The 21,950-nt window shown below is 35.7% G+C and overlaps 1 protein-coding gene across 1 annotated transcript in view; it reads right to left on the bottom strand.

Annotated features, from left to right (window-relative positions):
- LOC117418301 (catenin alpha-3-like) overlaps window positions 1-21,950 on the bottom strand; it is a 183,172-nt gene that overhangs the window by 48,866 nt on the left and 112,356 nt on the right. Inside the window, exon 10 of the mRNA XM_034031216.3 lies at window positions 3,945-4,037. Within this exon, the coding sequence (XP_033887107.1) occupies window positions 3,945-4,037 (93 nt within the window). The remainder of the gene's footprint in view (window positions 1-3,944; window positions 4,038-21,950) is intronic.

Here is a 21,950-nt window from a genome sequence, read left to right as displayed (position 1 = left end):
CTAATTTACCATACACTCAATCAGGGTGATTGGATGGCCCTTTTATTAGGTCTGTAGCTGTAGAGACAGCCTGCTGCTTCTTATATCTATTATCATAACACCCAGCTGTCTGCAATCTAGTTTAATCTTTTTTTTTTCCTTAATTACATTTTACTGTTTCAAGAAGAAACCTTACTTTATGAGTCTCGATTATTAAACCATTCACATGACATTAAGTGGATGCCAAAGAAGAAAAAAATAATAATTCACGTCAATTACAATCCATCAGTATGCCATACTCTCTAAAAAAAAAAAAAAAAAACTAACACACTATATGTTTTAAATGATCAACATGTACAGTGCTGTATGCATGAGTCAAGAAAGGGTACTTTAACACAACCATTCACAACACTCTGTATTTCTAGGACTCTGCTGGCCTGAGTTGGCTGGTTTGTTTCTCAGTCAGAACCAGCCTCATTTATTTGACTTTTCCTGGCACTGGTTTTCAGTTGGAATATTTTGTTATACTTATAAAAAAAATAAAAAATGTTCTGAATTCCTAGTAGCATTATATAGCTGTGCTATAACCCCCAGAGCCATTATTTTGGTATTTATTTTACTGCGAACTCATCAACTTTAACTTGGTCTATTTGTTGCCATTTCTTTAGCAAATTATATTAAAAGTGCATACTATAGAATGGAAGAACACTTGAACATGTGTGTATCTAGACAGTTTCCCCAGTACTGACAAAAGAGCATGTTCATTTAATTACTTAACAACAGTGGAAGAATTCTGGTATAATTTAGAATTTCATAATTTTTCAACACAATTTTCACAACAGATTAAATACAAACTAGGGACATTTTGTACATTCATTCTTTTTTGTTCAGTCCTTTTCCGAGGACATGAAAATTGAAATATCTTTCGAGTGCATACAGATGTCAGGATGTTTTGTAGCATGGGATGTGAAACAATCACTTTCTGGTATCTGACAACTCATGTCAGACAATGGCTATGTTTCCAATGATTTTGGCATCCAGGCTAGGACATTGTTTTTTCTTGATATCATCATGCTATACCTTTCTAGATTTTGGAAATGTACCTTCTTAGCGTGGAACCCCTTGAGGGGTAGGCCAGTGCCAGTTTGGTACAATTGACATCTTTCCATGGGTAAAAATGCATCAAATTCAAGGGACAAACTGAAGAACAGTCATCATACTGAGACAGAAGTACACTTCCTTATCTCATGCAATCCCATTGCAGGTCTTGTGTTAATTAATTGTTATCGCGCAGCTTCAAAACACATAATGCGGAGCTAACCAAAATCCAACTAAGGGAAAGGGCACATCAGTGCTTCCTCACAGCTTTCAAAACTACATTATTAGGAATCACAACATATTTCTTTGAGAAATCTCAAAACAGGTTAATCTGTTTTTACAATACATTCTTTAGAAATATGAATTACAAATACAGTATAAAGTTGAGATATACATACCTCCAGGCTGTCACCGATAAAACCACTGAAATGTCAGCAGGGAGAAGAGCTCCCTGTTTAACTTAGTCAATACAACCTTAGCTGACGTTCCTCTAGAACAGGGGTCTCCAACCCTGGTCCTGGAGAGCCCCTATCCAGCAGGTTTTATAGGTGTCTTTACGTCATCAATGGCTAAAGATCTGGAACACCTGTTAACTTGACTAATTAAGCCAATAATTGGTTCAGTTAAGTAACTGGGAGATTGGTTGAAACGAAAACCAGCAGCCACAGTAGTTCTCCAGGACCAGGGTTGGAGACCCCTGCTTTAGACCATAGCATCGAATCCCGCTGTTGGAAAGTATTTTAATATAAAGGTATTTCTCTTACTATATTTATAGTAGTTATAGCATCTTTGAAAATTGAAATGATTTGGAGTTAAGAATCGTGTATTTTGTTTGAACTTTGAAAGCAGAACAAATTTTAACAAGGTTTTATTCATATTACAGTGAAGCGACTGATGATTGCATTGCTGATGAGGGATAATTACATGAAACACATAGTTCAAAAAACAAACTTCAATGCAATTAACAGTTGTGGATACATTTAACAAATAATTGCACTTAACCATCCTCCAAGACAAGTAGGGTGATCCAGATACATGATTAGGTAAGCACAATTCGAATGTTTCTATAATATAACGTTAATAGCTTACAAAGTTGTTGTAAACACCATTTTTAATACAATAGACATTTAATGTATAGTCTTTTAAAGATTGACACCTGGAATATTAGCATAGCCCTTCCTTAATTACCATAAAATGACAGGAGCGGTACGTACACATTTGTCACAAGAAAAAACTACAGTAGATTTTTTTCAGGAATAATAGCGCAGCAAGTTGTAAATGTAGCCTATGTAATGCACGGCAGTTGGAAGAATCCGTAACTACAGCAGGGTAGCACTATTCTGAAAGGGATCCTCTCTTATGAAAGTGGAATTATCAGTCAAGTTGGCTAGTAATCTTCAGTCTTTAGATTTAACTGCATAAGAACCAAATTAAACCTTAAACCCTAAATCATGTTTTTCAACCCAGCAGCAAGCTCACCTAGGCTAGTTTCTTAATATGCTTAATCCTTTCATTACCCAATTAAGTACATTGCTTTCAGTTTTAGTCCACTAGATGTGGACTTAATTGGGTATTGTATTTTTGCATCCTCTTAAACCTTTCCAAACAAATATGAAGGGCAATGGTTAGCCATTTAAACCAGCAAGATTGATCACAAACTATTTTGATGATTATACCTTAAGGTTAAGCATCTATCTACTTTAACAACCATGCAAAAACGATGCTGGATGGGTTGTGTTAAAATGAATAGCCAGGGACAAAATTGTAAGCCTGCTGGCAATAATACATGAGTATACTGCTTTGGTGTACTGATTACATGCTGTTCATTAAAGATGGTACATTTTTCCTGCAGTATAGCTGAAATGCTGAAGTTTATTAAATAACCTTGGAAAAGCAGTTTGGATAATCACATTTGTATATATCCAAATGTAAAGAATAATTATTAAATACTGTAAATATTGTATGTCAAATACAAACATTAGAAATTACAAGACTCCGTAATTAAAGACAAGCACATCACAGATTAATTTTAAATGTTTTCTTTGTCTATAAACCATACTGTAAGTATTCTTGGACACATTATACAAATGCATTACACATCTCTATACCAGTGGCTTTTCCAGAAGCCAAACAAACAAAAACAAACTTGCTTGGGTTCTCACCAAAACCTAATCAGCAACGTGAATAAGATGTGTAATTGTTCACATAAATGTGAAATAAAAATATTTAGCTGTTCCTGTGTAATCACTGTTCTTGGGCTAGAGGCTATGGACAGCACTGGATATAAGGTCGTGGGCAAGGCCATTCAACAAATCCCCCAAGGGTGGTTTCTTGCTTCCTCATGGGGGAATGCTTCAGTAAGAAATACATGATTTTCAGTGCATATGAAACTCTTTAAATACAATGGGAACAGTAGACAGGCAAGCTTTTCCATACTGCTGTAACCCAATAAGGGTGAGAGGTGAGTACAGTAACCAAGCTAGTACTGTATATGGTCTCTCCATAGAGAGGCTTGTTGCACCGGCAAATGCACACATATTTAGTGAATCTGATTATGCTCTATATGGTTTGTAAAGATGTGTATAACCAGTTTATACAGATGTGGTTTTCTGTGCATAATGTATGTTTACAGAACCCTTATAGTTTTATTAGGGGCTGTATGTATGAATCCCTTATCAGAATAACAGGTGTTCCTTCTAAAGGTAGAAAATGGACTGAGACAACCCGAAACAAAAAAATTCTCAGTGGCCACAGACTGAAATTACTGCATGGACAATTAACAATGCAGAAGTAAAAGACCTTATGTCCAATTAGATTTTCCTGTGCCTTTAGTAAAATAGACTGCATAATAGTAATTAATTTCATACCTGAGGGCATAAGGTCTCGATGCGGTGTGCTGCCATTTGAATAATCTTGACACCATCTTCATTGGTTGAAATTGAGCTGGTAAGATTAGCAACCTGTTTTAAAAGACAAAAAACATGCTTTATTGGGATTTTAATGAGCAAAGCAGTAGTGAACTCTATATAGATAATTAAAGATTAACTTCCATGACAACTTCAATCTCATAATTTGATAAGCTCTGTCATTATAGACTCGTTGAGCCATGTCACTATTTAGTTTAGTGGTTCAATAGAAAGGGATCATAGTGCTGACGAATCCCCAAGAAGAATACTGCTTTTTTTTTTTTTTTAAATCAACATATCTTTTAACAACACATACTGATAATATTATTTTTTTCTCTACTATTTATTTGTTATGAGCCGCAAACAAACAAACTTTGGTGCGCACAGAAGCCATGAAATATCCTGGTTTTTTTTTATAAACTTGCAAGCTCATCACAATTGTAAAATTTAATTTAATAAGGAGAGATTTGGAATGCTTCCTTTTAGACACAAACCTTTATTAAAAAGCAGACAGGCTGCTGAGTGAGGGAACAGAATTTGATACAGTTCATTAAGATGGAGAGCCAGAGTTACTCCTGTCAATTTAGAATAAATGGCGTAACGACTGTGACTCTGTACAGTACCGAACTTAATGAGAAGGATGTAGTTGCCACAACTAAGGAATTCAATTTGAATTCTGTAGCATTTATAGTATATTCATTTATTTGATTATATATGTTACACGCATAGTCATGATTCGGTCAATCACCAACAAGAATAACCATTTTGCAATTTGTGCATTTACAAATTGTCAAAGAACGAAGTTAAAGGTTATGTGGTAATAAGTATAGGGATGGGGGAGGGGGGAAGGGATGCAACCACATTTTTACAATTGCACCCTTTTCTACGTATCACATCTTTATGCAGTATGGCACATCCTTTTTGTGTCTCTTTCTGTCAATTTGAAATGTGTTTTGGTCAGCTGTTTAGAGTTGGAGGAGAAGAGTATATACATCCAAAAATAAGGTATATTAATATGATACTTCTACTAGCAGACTACAGACTATACTTTTGTAGATTACCTGTAAGATACAAATAAATAAATCTGCACCCCTATTTTCAAAATCAGCTTAGTTTAAAATGCATTGCATCAATTCCACAAGCAACCCCAAAATTACAATAGACAAAACATGATGCTGCTACATTGAAAAACCCAGCTAGGCTAGAACTGTCAAGAGGCCTATCTTGACTTTTTATCATCCAGCATTATAGGTTAAATCAGGCTAGTGCTGCTGCCTTCGCCTCCCGTCAGATGCACATGTCATCTGTCAGATGTTTCACCGTTATCCTTGAAAGAACAACTGGATGATTTCAGGTCTAATGTCATTGTGAATGATTTGCTGAGTCCAGAGTTCATATTGGATATCCCCCTAGGGATAAACATAGGATGCCATTATTTATTTGATATTTATTTCCTTCTCAAAATGACTTCTACCTGTACAGTACTTTACCAGGAATACAAACATATTCAACAAATATACATTCTTAATTTTGCTTAGGTATTTTATTACAAATATTTTGTAGAATAGTATTTTAGGGAAACTTGTTTGAACAGTTTTCTTCTAATTAATGTTGACAGGTTTTACTTTATTTGAAGCGGTTATCCTTTGGCTTTTCACAGCCACTTGAGCATCTTAGTATGATTTGCAAGACTGTCCAACCATTCACCTGAAGAACATTTTTGGAATGAACTGAATCCTTGAGTCAGCTACTGTATATCACTGCTATTAAAACACTGGCAAGCTTGCATGTCTACTGGTCCTACTGACCTTCAAAAATAGCACCTCTTGGATACAGATAACCACATGCATTGCAGTCTATGAAATTGGTCTTTGTTGAATAAAATCTCCTAACTCCGCTCTGCAAGATTGCTTGTCTATAGCCTGACCTTTGTATTTTTAATGTATGATGTTTAGGTATTGTCTTGGGAGAACACCCTCTTCAAATCTATGCATACATCGTATTTCCAGTAGTTATTTTAACTACAAATGACACAGCAGGTGCAGGATAAGCGTCTTTACATATTTTTTCCATGTGAGCTCAAATATTAACATAAACAACCAGTACTTAAATACAAAACAAAATTAAAAACGACATGTCAAGTCATATTGAATTGGATTGGAGGATACAGTTTTAACAGATAATAAAGATGCATAATTAAGATGCTAATTAACAGAACCATCTTTAACTGAGAACAGTCGCTCCATCTTAATGCTCATCTGAAAGGTGCTTTCAAGTAATTAAGTAAGTCTGGGCAGCATTCCAAACTATAGATTCTTACTGTCAATTCTGTTCTGGAAGCACTGTTTAGGGATCAGCTTTCTGTTCTTGAAGTGCTGTTTATAGGGATCTGCTCATATCTATGTATTTGACTTTCAAGAGTGTAATATGATAATATTTCTGTGAATGTCAATGCGACTCTATAACACTATACATTTTCTTTGGGAAATCCATCCATCCATACATTTACTCCAGAATTCTTTCTTTTTTTAATGACAAAATCTATGTAGTATTGCACACAATTTCCATAGGTTTTGCTAGTTGATACTTTTTAAAAGCTGCTATAATTTCAATGTATTTCTATGGTAAGTGTTATGTAATGCTTTAACAAAGTCACTTTGTCTACAGAATGACTGAATAATGGAAATCTTACTGTTCTTATGGTACTTTCTAACTTGTTTTACATTTTGCTGCTTCTATTGTTTTTTGGGCTATTGACTTGTGAATGTGTGTGTTACCTCAGAACACTGAATAGATTAATAGATGCACTTACAAACACATTAGCATTGCAACAGTTTATTTGGGAGTACAGAACTGCATTTTAATAACAATAAAAATGATGACCAAAACATTTGTGTCCTGTAAGAACTTGTTCTACTCTACAGGAACGTGTTAAGGTAACACTGAGAAGATGTATTCCATAATGTACTCTAAGCCCCATTTTACTTGTCTTTCTAATCATTTACATGGGCTGCAATGTTGATAATCCACTCATTCTCTTGACAGCATATCAGAATGACATATCTGCGTGGTTTATTTAATTGTGCTGCCTAGGTAAGTAGTTCTTAATCCTGAGAATTTCTGGGATCTCAAAATATCTGGTGAGTCACCACAACAGAATTCTGTTACCTTAGGGCATCTCAGCTAGCAACATGATTATATGCATGTATAAGTAGATGTCATATTGGGCTCATCCTTTTAACAGAATACTGTCTCAAACCTCACCTCAAAGGACCTGTGGTTTGAGGCAGGCACACTTTTTTGTTCCTCCCTTTGTTTAATCGAGGAAGTGTAGACAACTGCTGAGCACAGTCTGGCAATTAAGCAAAGTGGTGCCAGACTGCACAGGTTTCTGGTGCAGTTTCCATTCCACTGAGACTATGATTAATCACACAAATCATTTTTCACTCATTGCTCAGCACAGCTTTAAGATGATTATTTAAGGCAATGGACAAACAAAAATGTTTAGAATCTACTGTTATAAATCTACACATCATTAGGTGGTTGTTAACTCCTCAGTAGAATAAAGCAAACTCATCTCTGTGCTGGATGGACACAGGTTAAATTCCAGTTTAAAGGTCATCTGTTTAAACAGACTACACTCCAGCATGGCGTAAAGGTCAAGTCCAGTTAGATGATATCTCAAACTGACATTTATTTTTACATCTACATGTAAGAGATGTCTCACCCATACAAAACTTAGATTCAAGTGGCCCACGAGAATGAAGAAAGTCATCAACCAAATGGAGTTTTGGTGATAACATACATTTTTGTCAAGTATGTATGGTACAGCACAGCCAATATGTTATTGATGCATGGTTAGGATTGGTGACGACAACGATCCCCCCATATGCAATGTGCTGTTTTTCTAGATGTTTATGGGAAAGTACTTTTTGCTTCACATGTTTAAATCAGGGGTGTCCAAACCTGCACCCAGGGGCCCAATGTTGCCGTTCAGAACTCTAAATCTGGTCTCCTGACCTCTTAATTGAGCTCAGTTGCATCTTCTACATGAACACGTGGATCTTTCATGACTGTAACGTGTACGGTGTTGTCTGTTCTGATGAAAGCATTAATCGAAACACATGTGCTCCACAAGTACAAGCAAAAAACATATATATATAGTTTTCTCTCCACCAGATACATATTAAAAAACAATCAAATATATATGTGCAATCAAGAATGACCAGAATTGTATAATTATAGTCAAAAATAAGATATTGCATTTATTTATTTTTTTGGCCCACGCTTTAAGGGTAGCAGGATAGCATGCACAATATATATTGAACAGTGGAAACCAAGTCTGGGTTACAGATACACACGGAAATTCCAGTTTTTCTCTGAAAAAACGTACTCCACCCACACTCCACTTAGTTAACCTAGATGCTCCTTGTCCTTAGGGGCATCTAGCAGCATTTTTCATTTTCTCTGAAATCAACTGAGCCAGCAGCTGATGAAAATTCATGCCAAATTCATGAAGTAGCCTGAGGAAATCAGTTCTGCGTGCTGAATATATAAGGGGAAAAAATCAATGCGTGTTTAAAGGATCTAACAACCAAGGATGTTTTCATTTTAACTGAGTGATTTAATAGTCAAGAACATTAAGCAAATGAATATCTGTAGTGTACTGCCACCTACAGGCAGCATAAGGGTACAGGACGTTAGGCTGGTAGAGATGGATTAGATTAGTGTATGTGTCATGGCGGCGGGAAGCAGTAGTAAGCTGATTGTGAGCAAGATAAACAATTAAAAAAGTTAAAACTGAATACCGGAGTCCCTCGTATACATTACAGGATTTTCAAGTCAGCCGGCTGATGTCAAACCGAAAGTTGGCGACAAGACAAAGTAGCCGAAACAACGGTTTAAAAAAAAAAAAGAAAGAAAGATTGGAAAATAAAACAGTGTCTGTGTAGACAAGATGGCGAAAGGGATGTTTTCGAGACACTAGAAAACATTCCACAGATTTAGCACTGCATTAGAGAACCTGGAAAGCTAGATTGAGAAACCGATCATAGAATAGAATGGGAAACTTGAGGTACGCACGTACGGCATGGTACTGTAAGTGGGTTTTCATTTGACATACGTGCGTACATCATGGTGTCAAAGTGGTTAAGCCAGTTTATTATGCCAAGAGAGCATTGACTGATGCGGAGCGCTGTTACTCATAAACTAAGAAGGAGGCACTGGCCATAGTTTGGGCATGTGAAAAGTTCCACATCTTACTGTATGGATTGGATTTCGTAATGATCACTGACAACAAACCATTTATTCCCCAAAATCAAAGCCACCAGCAAGAATAGAGAGATGGGTTTTGCATCTGCAACCATATCGATTCACAGTTAAGTACAAACCTGGGGCACAGCATGTCAAGGCTGACACTCAACCCGCCAACAATCACAAATCCAGGTGAGGAGTACATTTACTTTGTAGTTCACAGTGCAGTCCCACATGCGTTCACCCCAAGTGAAGTTGAGGAAGCATCTGCTGCTGATAGCATGTTGACCACACTGAAGAGCTGCAGTACTGGCAAATGAAGTAATTGCGAGTCTTCATTTAAAGCCATTCGAAACAAGATATCATTATTAGACATATTGTCATGCCTGCAAGTTATGTCACCGGACACTGTTGCTTGCTCACTAGGGTCATCAGGGCATCATGAAAACAAAGCAATGGTTGAGAGAGAAAGTCTGGTGGCCTGGTATTGACAGGGAGAACCGTCGAGGCATTAACCATAGACGTGTGACACCATACTGGCCTCAGGCGAACGGGGAGGTAGAAAGGCAAAACAGGACAATGTCTAAGGCAATTCGTACATCATGTGCTGAAGGCAAGGACTGGAGGAAAGAACTGTCTAATTTTCTTCTGGCTTACAGAAGTACACCACACAGCCAAACTTCTGTTTACTCGCCAGCTGTGAACTAAAGTGTCACAGTTGTCTACACCACACAACCACTCTGCTGCAGGCACTGCTCTTAGACAGCGATTTTAACAAGAAGATGACAGGAAAACGATACGGATTTCAGAAGACAGTTCCTAGTCGCATCCAAGTCGGAGAAAAGTGTTGTTACAGCAACCCAAACACAACAAGCTGTCTACCACGTTTGAGCCTCAACCGTACGTGATCGTCAAGAAACATGGGAACTGTGTCACTCTGAAAAAGAGGGGGAGACAGTTTAAAAGGAATAGATTAAAAAGTGGATTAAATCGACATCCAACGGATGAAACTGAGATAACAGATCTATGGCCCGGATCAGAGGGAGACGATCGCGCTGAAGGGCAATATGGGACTGATGGCCAGTCTGAACAGGCATAACTTTGACCCAGCAGGGTCAGGCAACCCCGTCTGTTTAAAGGATTATGTTAGAAAGACACGATCAGTGACGTTAGGCTGGTATAGATGGATTAGATTAGTGTGTGTGTCATGGCGGTGGGAAGCAGTAGCAAGCTGATTGTGAACGAGATAGACAAATAAAAAAAGTTAAAACTGAATACCGGAGTCCCTCGTATACATTACAATATCCCTGCTTCCTCTACTGGGATTTTGACCAACATGCAATGGTGACCACACAATGAGCAAGCTTGTGCTTAGGGTCTGTTTAGCAACTCAAATAAAAATCCATATGTTCACAGCCAAAACCAAAAACTTAACTAGCATAGTCATCCCTATTCTGTGTTTGATATTTGAAAAAAGTTAACTCTATCCGTGGTTGGTAAATGGCCCTTTCTGAATCTTTTCATTGGCTGCCAGTAAGTTTCAGGAATTTTAAGATCTTGCTCTGTCAATCTGTTCACAGTTTAGCCATTATTTACCTCAGAGGTCTGATTAGACACAACTCCATTGTTTCTTTGACCTCAAGCTCCTTTTTGTTCATTGGCTCTGCAATTCCCAGGACTCCAATCTAGATTCTTACTACATGTAATTGGCAATTTTCAAATCAAGAGAGAAAAAAACATACTTGACCAGTTAATCTGTAAAATTTTTTGCTGCCATGTGTAGGTTTAATCTAACATTCTTTCCTGTTTTAGTTCAGGGATTTCTATTGTTGCTATGGTCTTTAAATTCTTGTTACTTCTATTTTATTCAATTTGAGCTGAAGACTATCTTGTGCAGCTTGATTTATTTTGTATTTGCTTTTAGTACTCTTGGTGTAAACTGCCTTGTCAGATGGCGGTGAGTGGAAACTGCAAGGGGAAATATAGACTTCTAGTAGTCGGGCACAGCTGTTCATAGTAACATGTTTTAAATCAGCATTCACTGTACCAGGGCCGTGCAATCTGCACTAATCTAAGGTCCATGTGAGGACTGGAAGACCCCTTACGATACAACTAAGTTTCATTTTTTATTTTTTTTATCATACAATATCAAGGCCAAAATATGTTTAATCTATACTGTTTAAACGCAGTTGTTCTGACCTGATTCCATTACAAAACCAGAAAATAATTATTTCTAAAAAAATACAATTAGAATGTAATGCTCTTTATGATGTGATTTCAAAATGTAAGTGGTTCATATGTAAGGGTCATATGGTTGTGATGCTGTTTTTTTGTATAAAAAACAGCAACAAACATATTCATTATAATGATTAGACATTATAGTATCTTCACTTATTGTAGAACTACAGACTTGACACACTCAATTTAAGCTTTGCAGGTACTTCTGTATTAAAGTATGATACAGGTGAAGCTCCTTGGCTGGATAGATATTTATAACAGGCTTGTCTCATGCTTACACCATTGATTTAGTAGAACGTACATTTGATTTGGAACCCCTGCTGGTGGTAATTGTTTTCTGTCTATGTTATGTTTACAAAATGCATACAAAAGGCATTTAACCCAATGGTAGTGTTTGTTAGAATATTATCCAAAATCCTATACATTGAAATTCTGCTGCATGTTAGCAATGACAGGAGCTATTAGGCATTAATGTAACAGAATGGACCAGGCTAATACACAGCTGCTTTGTACAGTATGTCTAGACTGAGAAACACAGTACCAGATACTCAACATTTGAGTACACTGAAATGCTTTGGCAAAAAAAAAAAGGCTCTCTAAAAATGTTAATTGTATAAATTGAATGAAAACTCTAAAAAAAAAAAGGCTCTCTAAAAATGTTAATTGTATAAATTGAATGAAAAGCTGTCAGCATTTCAAATGACCCACTAGCAGAAAAGGCTCACTAATCATCAAATTAGGCCAGGATCATTCATGGCTCAGTTTTCACAGACCCCATTTGGTGTTATTCTTGGTGTTCCGGGGAGTGTTGTATAGGTAGCAGTGTTACTGTTATACAAGAATGAACTGTCTGATAGAATCAACATACAGTACTCCATTTGCCATCTGTAAAATATGCCCTCTTCAAAGCAAGTACTATCTTTACATTGCGACAAACAAATCATTGATTCCAGATGGAAGAATTCATCTGTAATAGATGTGGGTTCTATTTATTTCTTATCTATGCATCAAACATATTGATCAACTCCATTCTACTGTATCATTTAAGATGGTATGAGTAGATTTATACAAAGCTGTACCACCAAAGCTGCTATTGAAATAAATCAATAAATAAATACAAATAATAATAATTGAAGAATTCTGGCAGTAGTCATCCAGGATAAATATTGTGTTTGGATTGATCCTCAAATTATTAATTGACGACAATACAGAATTTGAAATGACACAAATCATGTTTTAGCAACAATACTAAATTAAGCTTAATTATGCCATTATTAAAGTTTTCAACAATATGTTATTGTTCCCCTTTATGTAAAAAATCAAAACAACCACACTAAACACATAGAAGAAACAGAAGACATATTGCTACCTATATTCTACCTGTGAAAATGAGTAAAAACCCTAACAGTGAGCTTGCGCAGTCAGACCATTTACTAAATATTTCTTTAAACACAAACTCAGTGAGAAGACATGTATTATTAAAAATACATGATACATACTGTACGTGTTTCACCTTTTTATTTTATTTTTGATTTCTCAAGTGCAAAGCTACACAGATTCCAAACAAGAACAGCCTCGCTCAATGACCTTTGTGGTTTTTGCCTTTTAACATTGCAGCTCAGGTCTTTTAAGCTTGGCATTCATCGTTCCAGCTTTGCTTATTAAACAAGCATTTTAGTGGCATTCATCCCTGTAAAATTAGAGCTACGAATAACATTACAAATGTAGATCACATGGCCTACGTCCACTGTAACTTTGATATAATGTACAGTACAAACATACAGCCAGATACCTCCATATAACCCCAGATTCTGAAACTGTTCTCAAATGTCCAATCCAAATGTCATCCCAATTAAATAGACAGTTCTCTTTATATAAAATAGTAAGATTGAAAACAGGTCTTTAGGACGTTGAAACACAATTGGACAAGCAGTTCTTGGGATATATTCAAAACGTATGGCATACAGTGCATCCATACGGATGGACATTGGTACTCCACTATATCCCAACGCAGAGGATGTGTACCCTGGCAATGAATAGAAAAACATGTAATGTTTAAAAAAATGTGTTTACACAGCACTGCCTCAGAAGGATGGTCCATTTGTTTTGGTCAACGGCACACTTGTTAATGGCATCAAACTGACTTTCACGTAAAAAATCATCTAAGAAAGTGCTTGGTCTGTAAACTGGCCATGCTCACCATCTGCAGTTTACACTATACTACTCTCATTTTGTACTCCATGGTCAATCTGACAAATTACATGACTTACATCTGTCTCCTGCAGGGAATATAATTCGGCTGCAATACAGAGCCTGATAACAGTGATTGCATTTTTTTTTTAACAAGAATAGTAACCAAAGTACTCTGCTACTTTGTCGCACAGTTTCTTTGGTGCACTACTGATGACAAAAGCAGTAATCTAGCCACTGTAAGGATATTAATGAAACAGATTGTGCAAATTTACTGTGCGGTAACACACATTCAAAATTAAAAAAGAATGCCAAAATAATTAGGATTATAACTCAGAAACATGACATCATAATTAAACATGATTCAAATTCAATTTTCTGCATGGCGCTAAAAAAATTAGGCATATACATCATTTTCCTTCTTTCTGAGCTTCTAAATTAGTCATCCAATTACTTGCCTCATTAAAGAAGTATTATGAATGCTAAATCTGTTGATTAATTATTGCTGCTTTATGCTTTCTTTATACTTCTGTATCTTAGGTAAATATGTCGGGGGAGGGTTCCTAAGCTTCAAGTGTGCAAAACAAAGATGTTTAAAGCAACAAGAATGAGTGTATTATCCTGAGAATCATATATTTTCAGTGAATGGGTTTCTCTGCTGGCAGTGGTTGTGCATTTCCAGAATTTATTTTTCCACATTTGTTAACATTGCCTATCTTTTGCTATCACTAATTTAAAACAGTGTACCTCGTTTTAGGTTGACCTGGTCTTAACAGAGCACACATATTTTTGAGTGCACGGTTACAATTTATCCATGTACATTTTTTATTGTAGATATAAATGTAATTAATTTTGCTTCATATTTCATATTTCTGCTTGTAATTTATGACATTGTAGGGAAGGTTATTCTTTGGCTGTGACATTACTCAGTTTAAACCCAAAAGCTGGATTTTAAGGGAATTCAATGTCCCTTGTTTGAACATGGTTTGTTGGATTATTCTACAGTCATTTAAATGGGGGCAACCCTTTAAAACATTCTGTGTCATACTGTAGTAGCATAATTCACTTTAGCATGGATAATTTTAACATGCATCTTCAGTTCCTTCTCTAATTCTCAAATCTGGCCAAGAATGCTAGCAGTCTTTCAAAATGTACTCCTTGACTGGACTAATCCAAATGCCAGAATGTATATATACTACAGCAATAATTATGGTACATGTAACACTAGCATTCATGTAATTAAACAATAATTATTAACATAAGATAAGAAGTTGCATGAGTATATAACATAATCATTTTAAGCATTTATGAGTTGTTTAGAAAAGCAAAAATTGGGATTGTACCAAACTATACATTATGCTTGGGGCGCAACAGAATTTGCAGACATACATGTGCAATTCAGTTCTATACCTCAATCTGTATAAGGACTTAAGTTTAACTGATCTAATAATGAGAAACAGGTATGGCCATTATACAATCGATGTTTAGCACTGGCTATTAACTTTATTAACTTTAACCTCTAATGTTTATGCTTTCAGCAAAAATGTCAATTCATAATAATAGAATATATGATCCTGATCTTTAGCCTTGATTAAGCTACAGTAAGAGTTATTTTAACCATAACAATTTAAAAAATGCCACCAATAAAAATAATATAGTAACTATGATACAGTCCCAACAGAAAATGCACACCTGTCTATCTGGTTAGGTGTGAGCTGACAGGTTTAAACACAGAGATACTGCAGGGGCACAGCAATAATGGACTCACCAGATGCAAACCCTATAGGCTATACCATATGGAATCTTTAAAAAATATATAGTGCGGAGAGAGATGTTCCATAAGCAGCCACTGCATCCTTGAAAACAGTACTCTAGATTATTTGATTACATTTTACTTTAAAAAAAAAAAAAATTAAACACACCAAACAAATTCTTCACACCCCTTCTCCAATCCCCCCCACAACCCTGCCCTTTGAATTTAAAATGAGCAAATCAGGAATTCAAATGTAAATTCTGCAGGAGAAAATGATTGCTTATTTATTCTTTTTTTTAACGTGTATTATCTATAGATTTCCACATTCCTATTGCTTAACAGCTTGAGGTCAAATACATTCTTTTGATGTTGGTGCAGTGGTAAATGTGCAATTTTTAGCAAATGTGTCACTTAATCTAGCAAACTGCCAATAAGTTTAGTTACTGTGCTGCATCCGTTTCTCAAATCACCACATATATCAACATATCATTAGATTTAGTGACAGATGAAGCAAAAGGATATCAGTTACTGCCATGCTGCTATGTGAATGTGTCTAATGACTGAAATCAATCCTGGTTCCCAGTCAATACACCTTAATGCCGTAATGCTGTTAATGAAGCATTTCTTATGGAGCCTCTTACTGCTGACACTGCTAAATTAGTACATATGGGGAATAGCTATGATGGGTTCTCATCTGAAGTCCAAGCTCATTACATTTGCTCTAATATTGCAGCATTGGAACAGGGAATACCTGCATATTGGCTCATTGTACAAAAAAACAAAAAACAAAAGCAGCAGATAATTCTGAAAGGACCATGTCTCTGAATTGTTACTGCTCAGCTCACCTGGAACATGGTACCTTATCCTGATGTGAATTGTTACTGCTCAGCTCACCTGGAACATGGTATCTTATCCTGATCTGAATTGTTACTGCTCAGCTCACCTGGAACATGGTATCTTATCCTGATCTGAATTGTTACTGCTCAGCTCACCTAGAACATGGTATCTTATCCTGATGTGAATTGTTACTGCTCAGCTCATCTAGGACATGGTATCTTATCCTGATCTGAATTGTTACTGCTCAGCTCACCTGGAACATGGTATCTTATCCTGATCTGAATTGTTACTGCTCAGCTCACCTAGAACATGGTATCTTATCCTGATCTGAATTGTTACTGCTCAGCTCACCTAGAACATTGTATGTTATCCTGAATAAAAGTTGATGAATGGTCATTGCTTGAGAGATGCATAGTGGGAGCTTTGCTAAAATATTTCTAGGGGTTTGATCAACCATAACATTAACACTAGAACCATAACATTAACACTAGAACCATAACATTAACACTCGAACCATAACATTAACACTAGAACCATAACATTAACACTCGAACCATAACATTAACACTAGAACCATAACATTAACACTAGAACCGCCATGGTTTGAGGTTTTCAAATTTAAATTACTCTGTGTGTCTGAAAGTTATGCGGTTGTCTGTTTATGACTTTTCCTAAATATATGTATTAAATACGCTGACAGCGTTTGAAAGGCAGGATCACGAAAATAAGGAAGTTATAATCTCACCCACCTCGAACCGTCAAAGCAATCATTTTGACTGCCTTTTACAATACGTAGTTTGTCTTTCATTTTAATATTGATGTTGTTTAAAATGTAACTTCATAATGACTGCCAGTGGTGGTTTTAGGTTTGAGTATAACCGCGCTGGTTCTAGTGTTAAAAATCCACAAAATAACATAACATCCCACCTATTTTCCTTGAAAAATTTAATTGATTCAACAATACATATTTTCTAAAGTCCTGCTGTCTGTCATCAATGAAAAAAAATAACAACAAAATAAAACACTTAAAAGCACATAGCAATCTTTTAATTAAGATATGACGTTGGTGTCGACAAAATATAGGCTCTGGTCCTAAGCCTATAATGGAAGCACTCTTAACATGCAAGTCATAAAGAAACCATCCTTATCACCATTCTAATCCAACTGCCTGCGATGTTCCTCCCAGTTCTTTCAGCAGGTCTGATCTATGAATGGACTGCTTTATTTACTGTGCTCCAGAATACCATTTTAAATTACCCTTAAGTATTGTGCCGTAATATCCCTGGGTGTTAGACCTCGGAAGAGTTGATTAGTTAAATAACTATGATGGAGGCTGTTAAATTTAGTGGTGGTTTCGTAATATGAAAAATATGCAGAATTCCCTTTTCACCAAACTAACATTAAAAACAAAATCACATCAATCACAATACAGCCCATTCTTTATGTTCTAAAAACCTGAATGATTTGATGTAAAAAAAAAACATGTATAGAAGTAACATGTATAGAAGTTTGATAACCGTTTTCTTTATGGTGCACAACATAAATAACTTTACGCAACTATGGTTTAACATGTACAATAATGATATCTGGTTCAGATACCTACAGTGATGAAGCTTCTCTGGTATTCAAATACATCACTCAAACAAATAGATATTTTATTTATTTATGTATTTATTACATTTATATGGTTGTACAACCGGCACAGATAACAGCCCTTGGTAAAGTAAAGTTGCTGTCAAAAATAAATACTGTATATACAGGTACAGCATTTTTTTTCCCCCACTGGGAATTACAAGCCTATTTAAAAAGCAATATGGAAGGCTGGAGGGTATTGGAAAACACACAAAACTTTACACTCATATGACTACACAGCCACTCCAGGGTTTAAATGAAGAGTCAAGGTGGAAGTAATATGGATGTAAATAAATGTAAAAAAAAACGCTTTGTTTTTCTGTCAATTTTTATTTTCAAATGGCTTCAGCTGCTTTCTAGAAAACGTATAAATGATACACCTGTGATCATGCTCCTTTATTTGTATTTTCTTCCTGCTACAGATACAATGTGGTGAAAAGTAATAGTAAAAAAGTAAATCTCTTGGCAGCCTTTTTATTGCTTGTAGAAACTCAAGAAAATATAATTAATCAAAAACCCAAAGGCATTTAGAAGACAAAATGTCCTTAATGTAACTTATTTGCATTTAAACAACCTCAAATCTAATATTCTTTTGTTTTGTTGCAGTGTAACCTTGTTTTTTATTTTTAATTTTCGATCAACATTCAAATACATAGTAAATCTCAAGGACTTATCTGTCTGTAATGCTTAGTCAGGAACTCCAAATGAAGAAAACATATAAAAAAAGCTAGGAGAGTTTGTTTTCTTTGATATAGTTGTTTTCATGAGGCCATATTTTCAAAGCATTTAATACAGTCTTTAATTAACTTTTTTTTTTTTTTAACAAAACTAAAACCAAACAACTAAGTTATATATTCCAAGTTCTGTGAAGCACTCTATGTGTTTTATATCTCATTTTGTAACATTAACATGATTTTTTTTTTCTCCTGTCAAAAATAGGAGTTAAAGAACGGAGGAAACGCTGTGAAACTATAGCCCCATGTTCAGTAATTGATATAGAAATCACCATATGATTATAAAAAAGTTTCTTGATTTTATTTTGTCTTCAGCCTTTTGTTTGTAATCCATTCCTCACAATGACTACATCCCAACTGTCAACTCTCCTCTAACTGCTAATATAGCAGATCTGATCAAACCCTAGCTTTTACGACAAACTAAATCTTAACCCTTATTGTATGACTGCAAATGACTGAACTCTACTAACTTCGCCTTTCACTGGGGATTTGTAGGTTTCTTGTGGCATTTCCACATGTGATAAAATTGTATTTTATGCTTCAGAACATGTTTGAATGTAGTCTATATTCTATAGTCGAGCATTTTAAAGTAACTATGTCTCTATAGAAATAAAATGCAATATGAATAATATTCAGTAATACTTTTGATTATACAATCACCTTAGATTTCATTTATAAAGCCATGGATACTACAAAATGGATCAGCCACTGTCAAAGCCTATTACTTACTGACTGTAGACAAGCAGTGTTTTCAGGCTATAGAAAAATAAATGTGTTAAGGAAAAAGACTGAACTTACATTGGCATCAGTTGTTCATTGAACTGGTCTATCATGCTTGCAGTTAAAAAATTTTAATTTGGTTTGTACAGATTACATTTGCAGTTGGTGTTGTTCATGCTATTGAATACCACATTTTCTCTTATTACATTACATTTACAGTAATTACATTAGCAGCTCATGTCAACTCAGTTTTCTGATAATATTGCATTTGTGACTGGCGATTATATTTGTAGGTAGAAAAACAGACATAATAGCTTACATTTACAATGATAATTACCTACATTTACATAGATATAGCATAAAGTGATTATGTCGCTGTTTAATTGAATCACCAGGCAAATGTTGTTATCCTCTTTTGTATTTTATATTTGTTAAAGTTAAAGTGCCAGGTTTTCTCTCCTCATTTCCCAATATGTCTCAGCCTTGCCCGTGAGGTACCACTCTCTGCTAAGGGTAGATGAATGCCTACAGATTCAATCAATTCAATTTGTCAGGGCTGATGAATATGCAAAACTGAACAGAACAGCAAGATGGTTCTTAAAAATAGACCACAATGTCCCTGCACGTCCCCGCGTCTTGCTACAACTGTTTAAATATAGAATTACACATCCCCACGTTTTGCTACAACTGTTTAAATATAGAATTACACGTCCCTGCGTTTTGCTACAACTGTTTAAATATAGAATTACACGTCCCCGTGTTTTGCTACAACTGTTTATATATAGAATTACACATCCCTGACCCATGATGTGAAAATAAAAACATAAAAATCGGAATTATGTTTAAAAAATACAATGATGGGATTCAGTCAACCAACAATACAGCCAAAGTAAAGTAATGCATCCAGACTTTTCCACAGACCTAATTGTTCCCTCATAGCACTGCCTGGAGTCCTGTGCTGGTAATGGTATCAGTTTTTGCAGAGCAGTGCACTGTTTGAATGGGTTCCTTGCAGATAAAATGTGTCGTATTGATACTCACTAGACAGCACTGAACGTCACATGGCTAATGGAATGAAATCACTGTGTTACTTCTTTCTGACAGTGACTGCAAAAGTACATACTGTACAGTTGGTGGAACTTATAACTTTTTTTTTTACCAAAATAATCAACATGAGTTTACTTTACATAGGTTTATAAATAGTGTATGCTGTGATTGATGATCAATGTTTTACTTTTATGTCACACAGTAATATAAAATTGACAGTATCTCTACAGCTACTGAAACCCAGATCGACCTCAGCATCTCCTTCCAGATTTATACCACTTCCAAGTGTGTAGCAAGGCTACATTTGTCATTGCTGGTAAGGAGAACAAGGATATGGCTCAAAATATTTATAGTGCAAAGCAAATCAGAAAGACTTGGAGAATTATATCATTATAGGTCTTAAAATATCTTTACCATTGTTAGGAATGAGTCCCTTACTGCAGGTTATTGAATATTTGTCCTTGCTCTTAGGTGGGTCAAACACAATACTGACAGCATAGGTAATTATAAACACTCATCACTCATATTAAAGCTGAGATTCACAAACCAATGCCCTTTGTCTAGTCATGTTTTGATATTTATTTTGTTTTACAAATAAAGCCTGCGATAGTAATAATAATAATGATTAGTCATTTAGCAGATACTTTTATCCAAAGCGACTTAGAGACAAGGGGGTGAACTATGCATCAACAACTCCTGCTGCAGAGTCACTTACAGCAGGACCGTGGTTTTGCATCTCTTCCGAAGAACGGGATATGTTGGAAAGCTATTGCAGCATGTCACCTGGAATCAGGAATGTCATTCCCTACTTTGTTTCCATCTGTGTCATGTCAGAAGTAAGTGTTGACAGAGAATGTCAGGAATACATTCTGTCATTTTGTATTTTATTGACCTCTTCAACCTCAAAGTTCCTCCACTTCTCGCTAACTCGATTGGTGCTATAAGCTGAAACATATACCGTATACAGTGAGGAGGGAAATCAAGTTTGTCCTTTTTTTCAAATCAACACATATGGACTAGCCCCTTTTTGGGGGTCCTTTTCATACACACTTTATCCCATTAAGAAAGATTTGGTTATGTGTAATTTAATATTAAATGACTAATACACCTGAATGCAGCTGACTTTGTCCATCATATTAACACAAGAGCAAGAATAATCATCCACAATGCAACACAAGAACAATGCTAATCAGACACACTGCAAGTATTCAAGTTTGCTAAAAACGTGTATTGGATAATGCTGGCTTGGGCAGTAATCTTTACCACTGTGTCAGTGTTTTCTTTCTCTTGGAATACACCAACCTTCGATCAAAAACTTAACTTTTAAATATTCCTTGTCTTCCTTGTCAATGACTTGCCCATCCTGCTCAAGGACAGAGGCCTTCCCTTCATTCTGTACAGAAACCCAATTCCAAATTGTTATTCCTTCAGCTGGTTCTTCATGCTGATCTTCCTATAGCTTTCATTTTCTTATACAGTGGCTTTCATCACTTGGTTTACTCTCATCCTACTCAAGTAGAACACAAATACAAATATCCCCTTTTCATGTGTATTCTTGAAAAT

Source organism: Acipenser ruthenus, chromosome 13 (genome assembly GCF_902713425.1).
Source record: "Acipenser ruthenus chromosome 13, fAciRut3.2 maternal haplotype, whole genome shotgun sequence".
NCBI lineage: Eukaryota > Metazoa > Chordata > Actinopteri > Acipenseriformes > Acipenseridae > Acipenser > Acipenser ruthenus.
The sequence above is the reverse complement of the archived record's forward strand: the minus strand, read 5'-3'. Positions and strand labels throughout refer to the sequence as shown.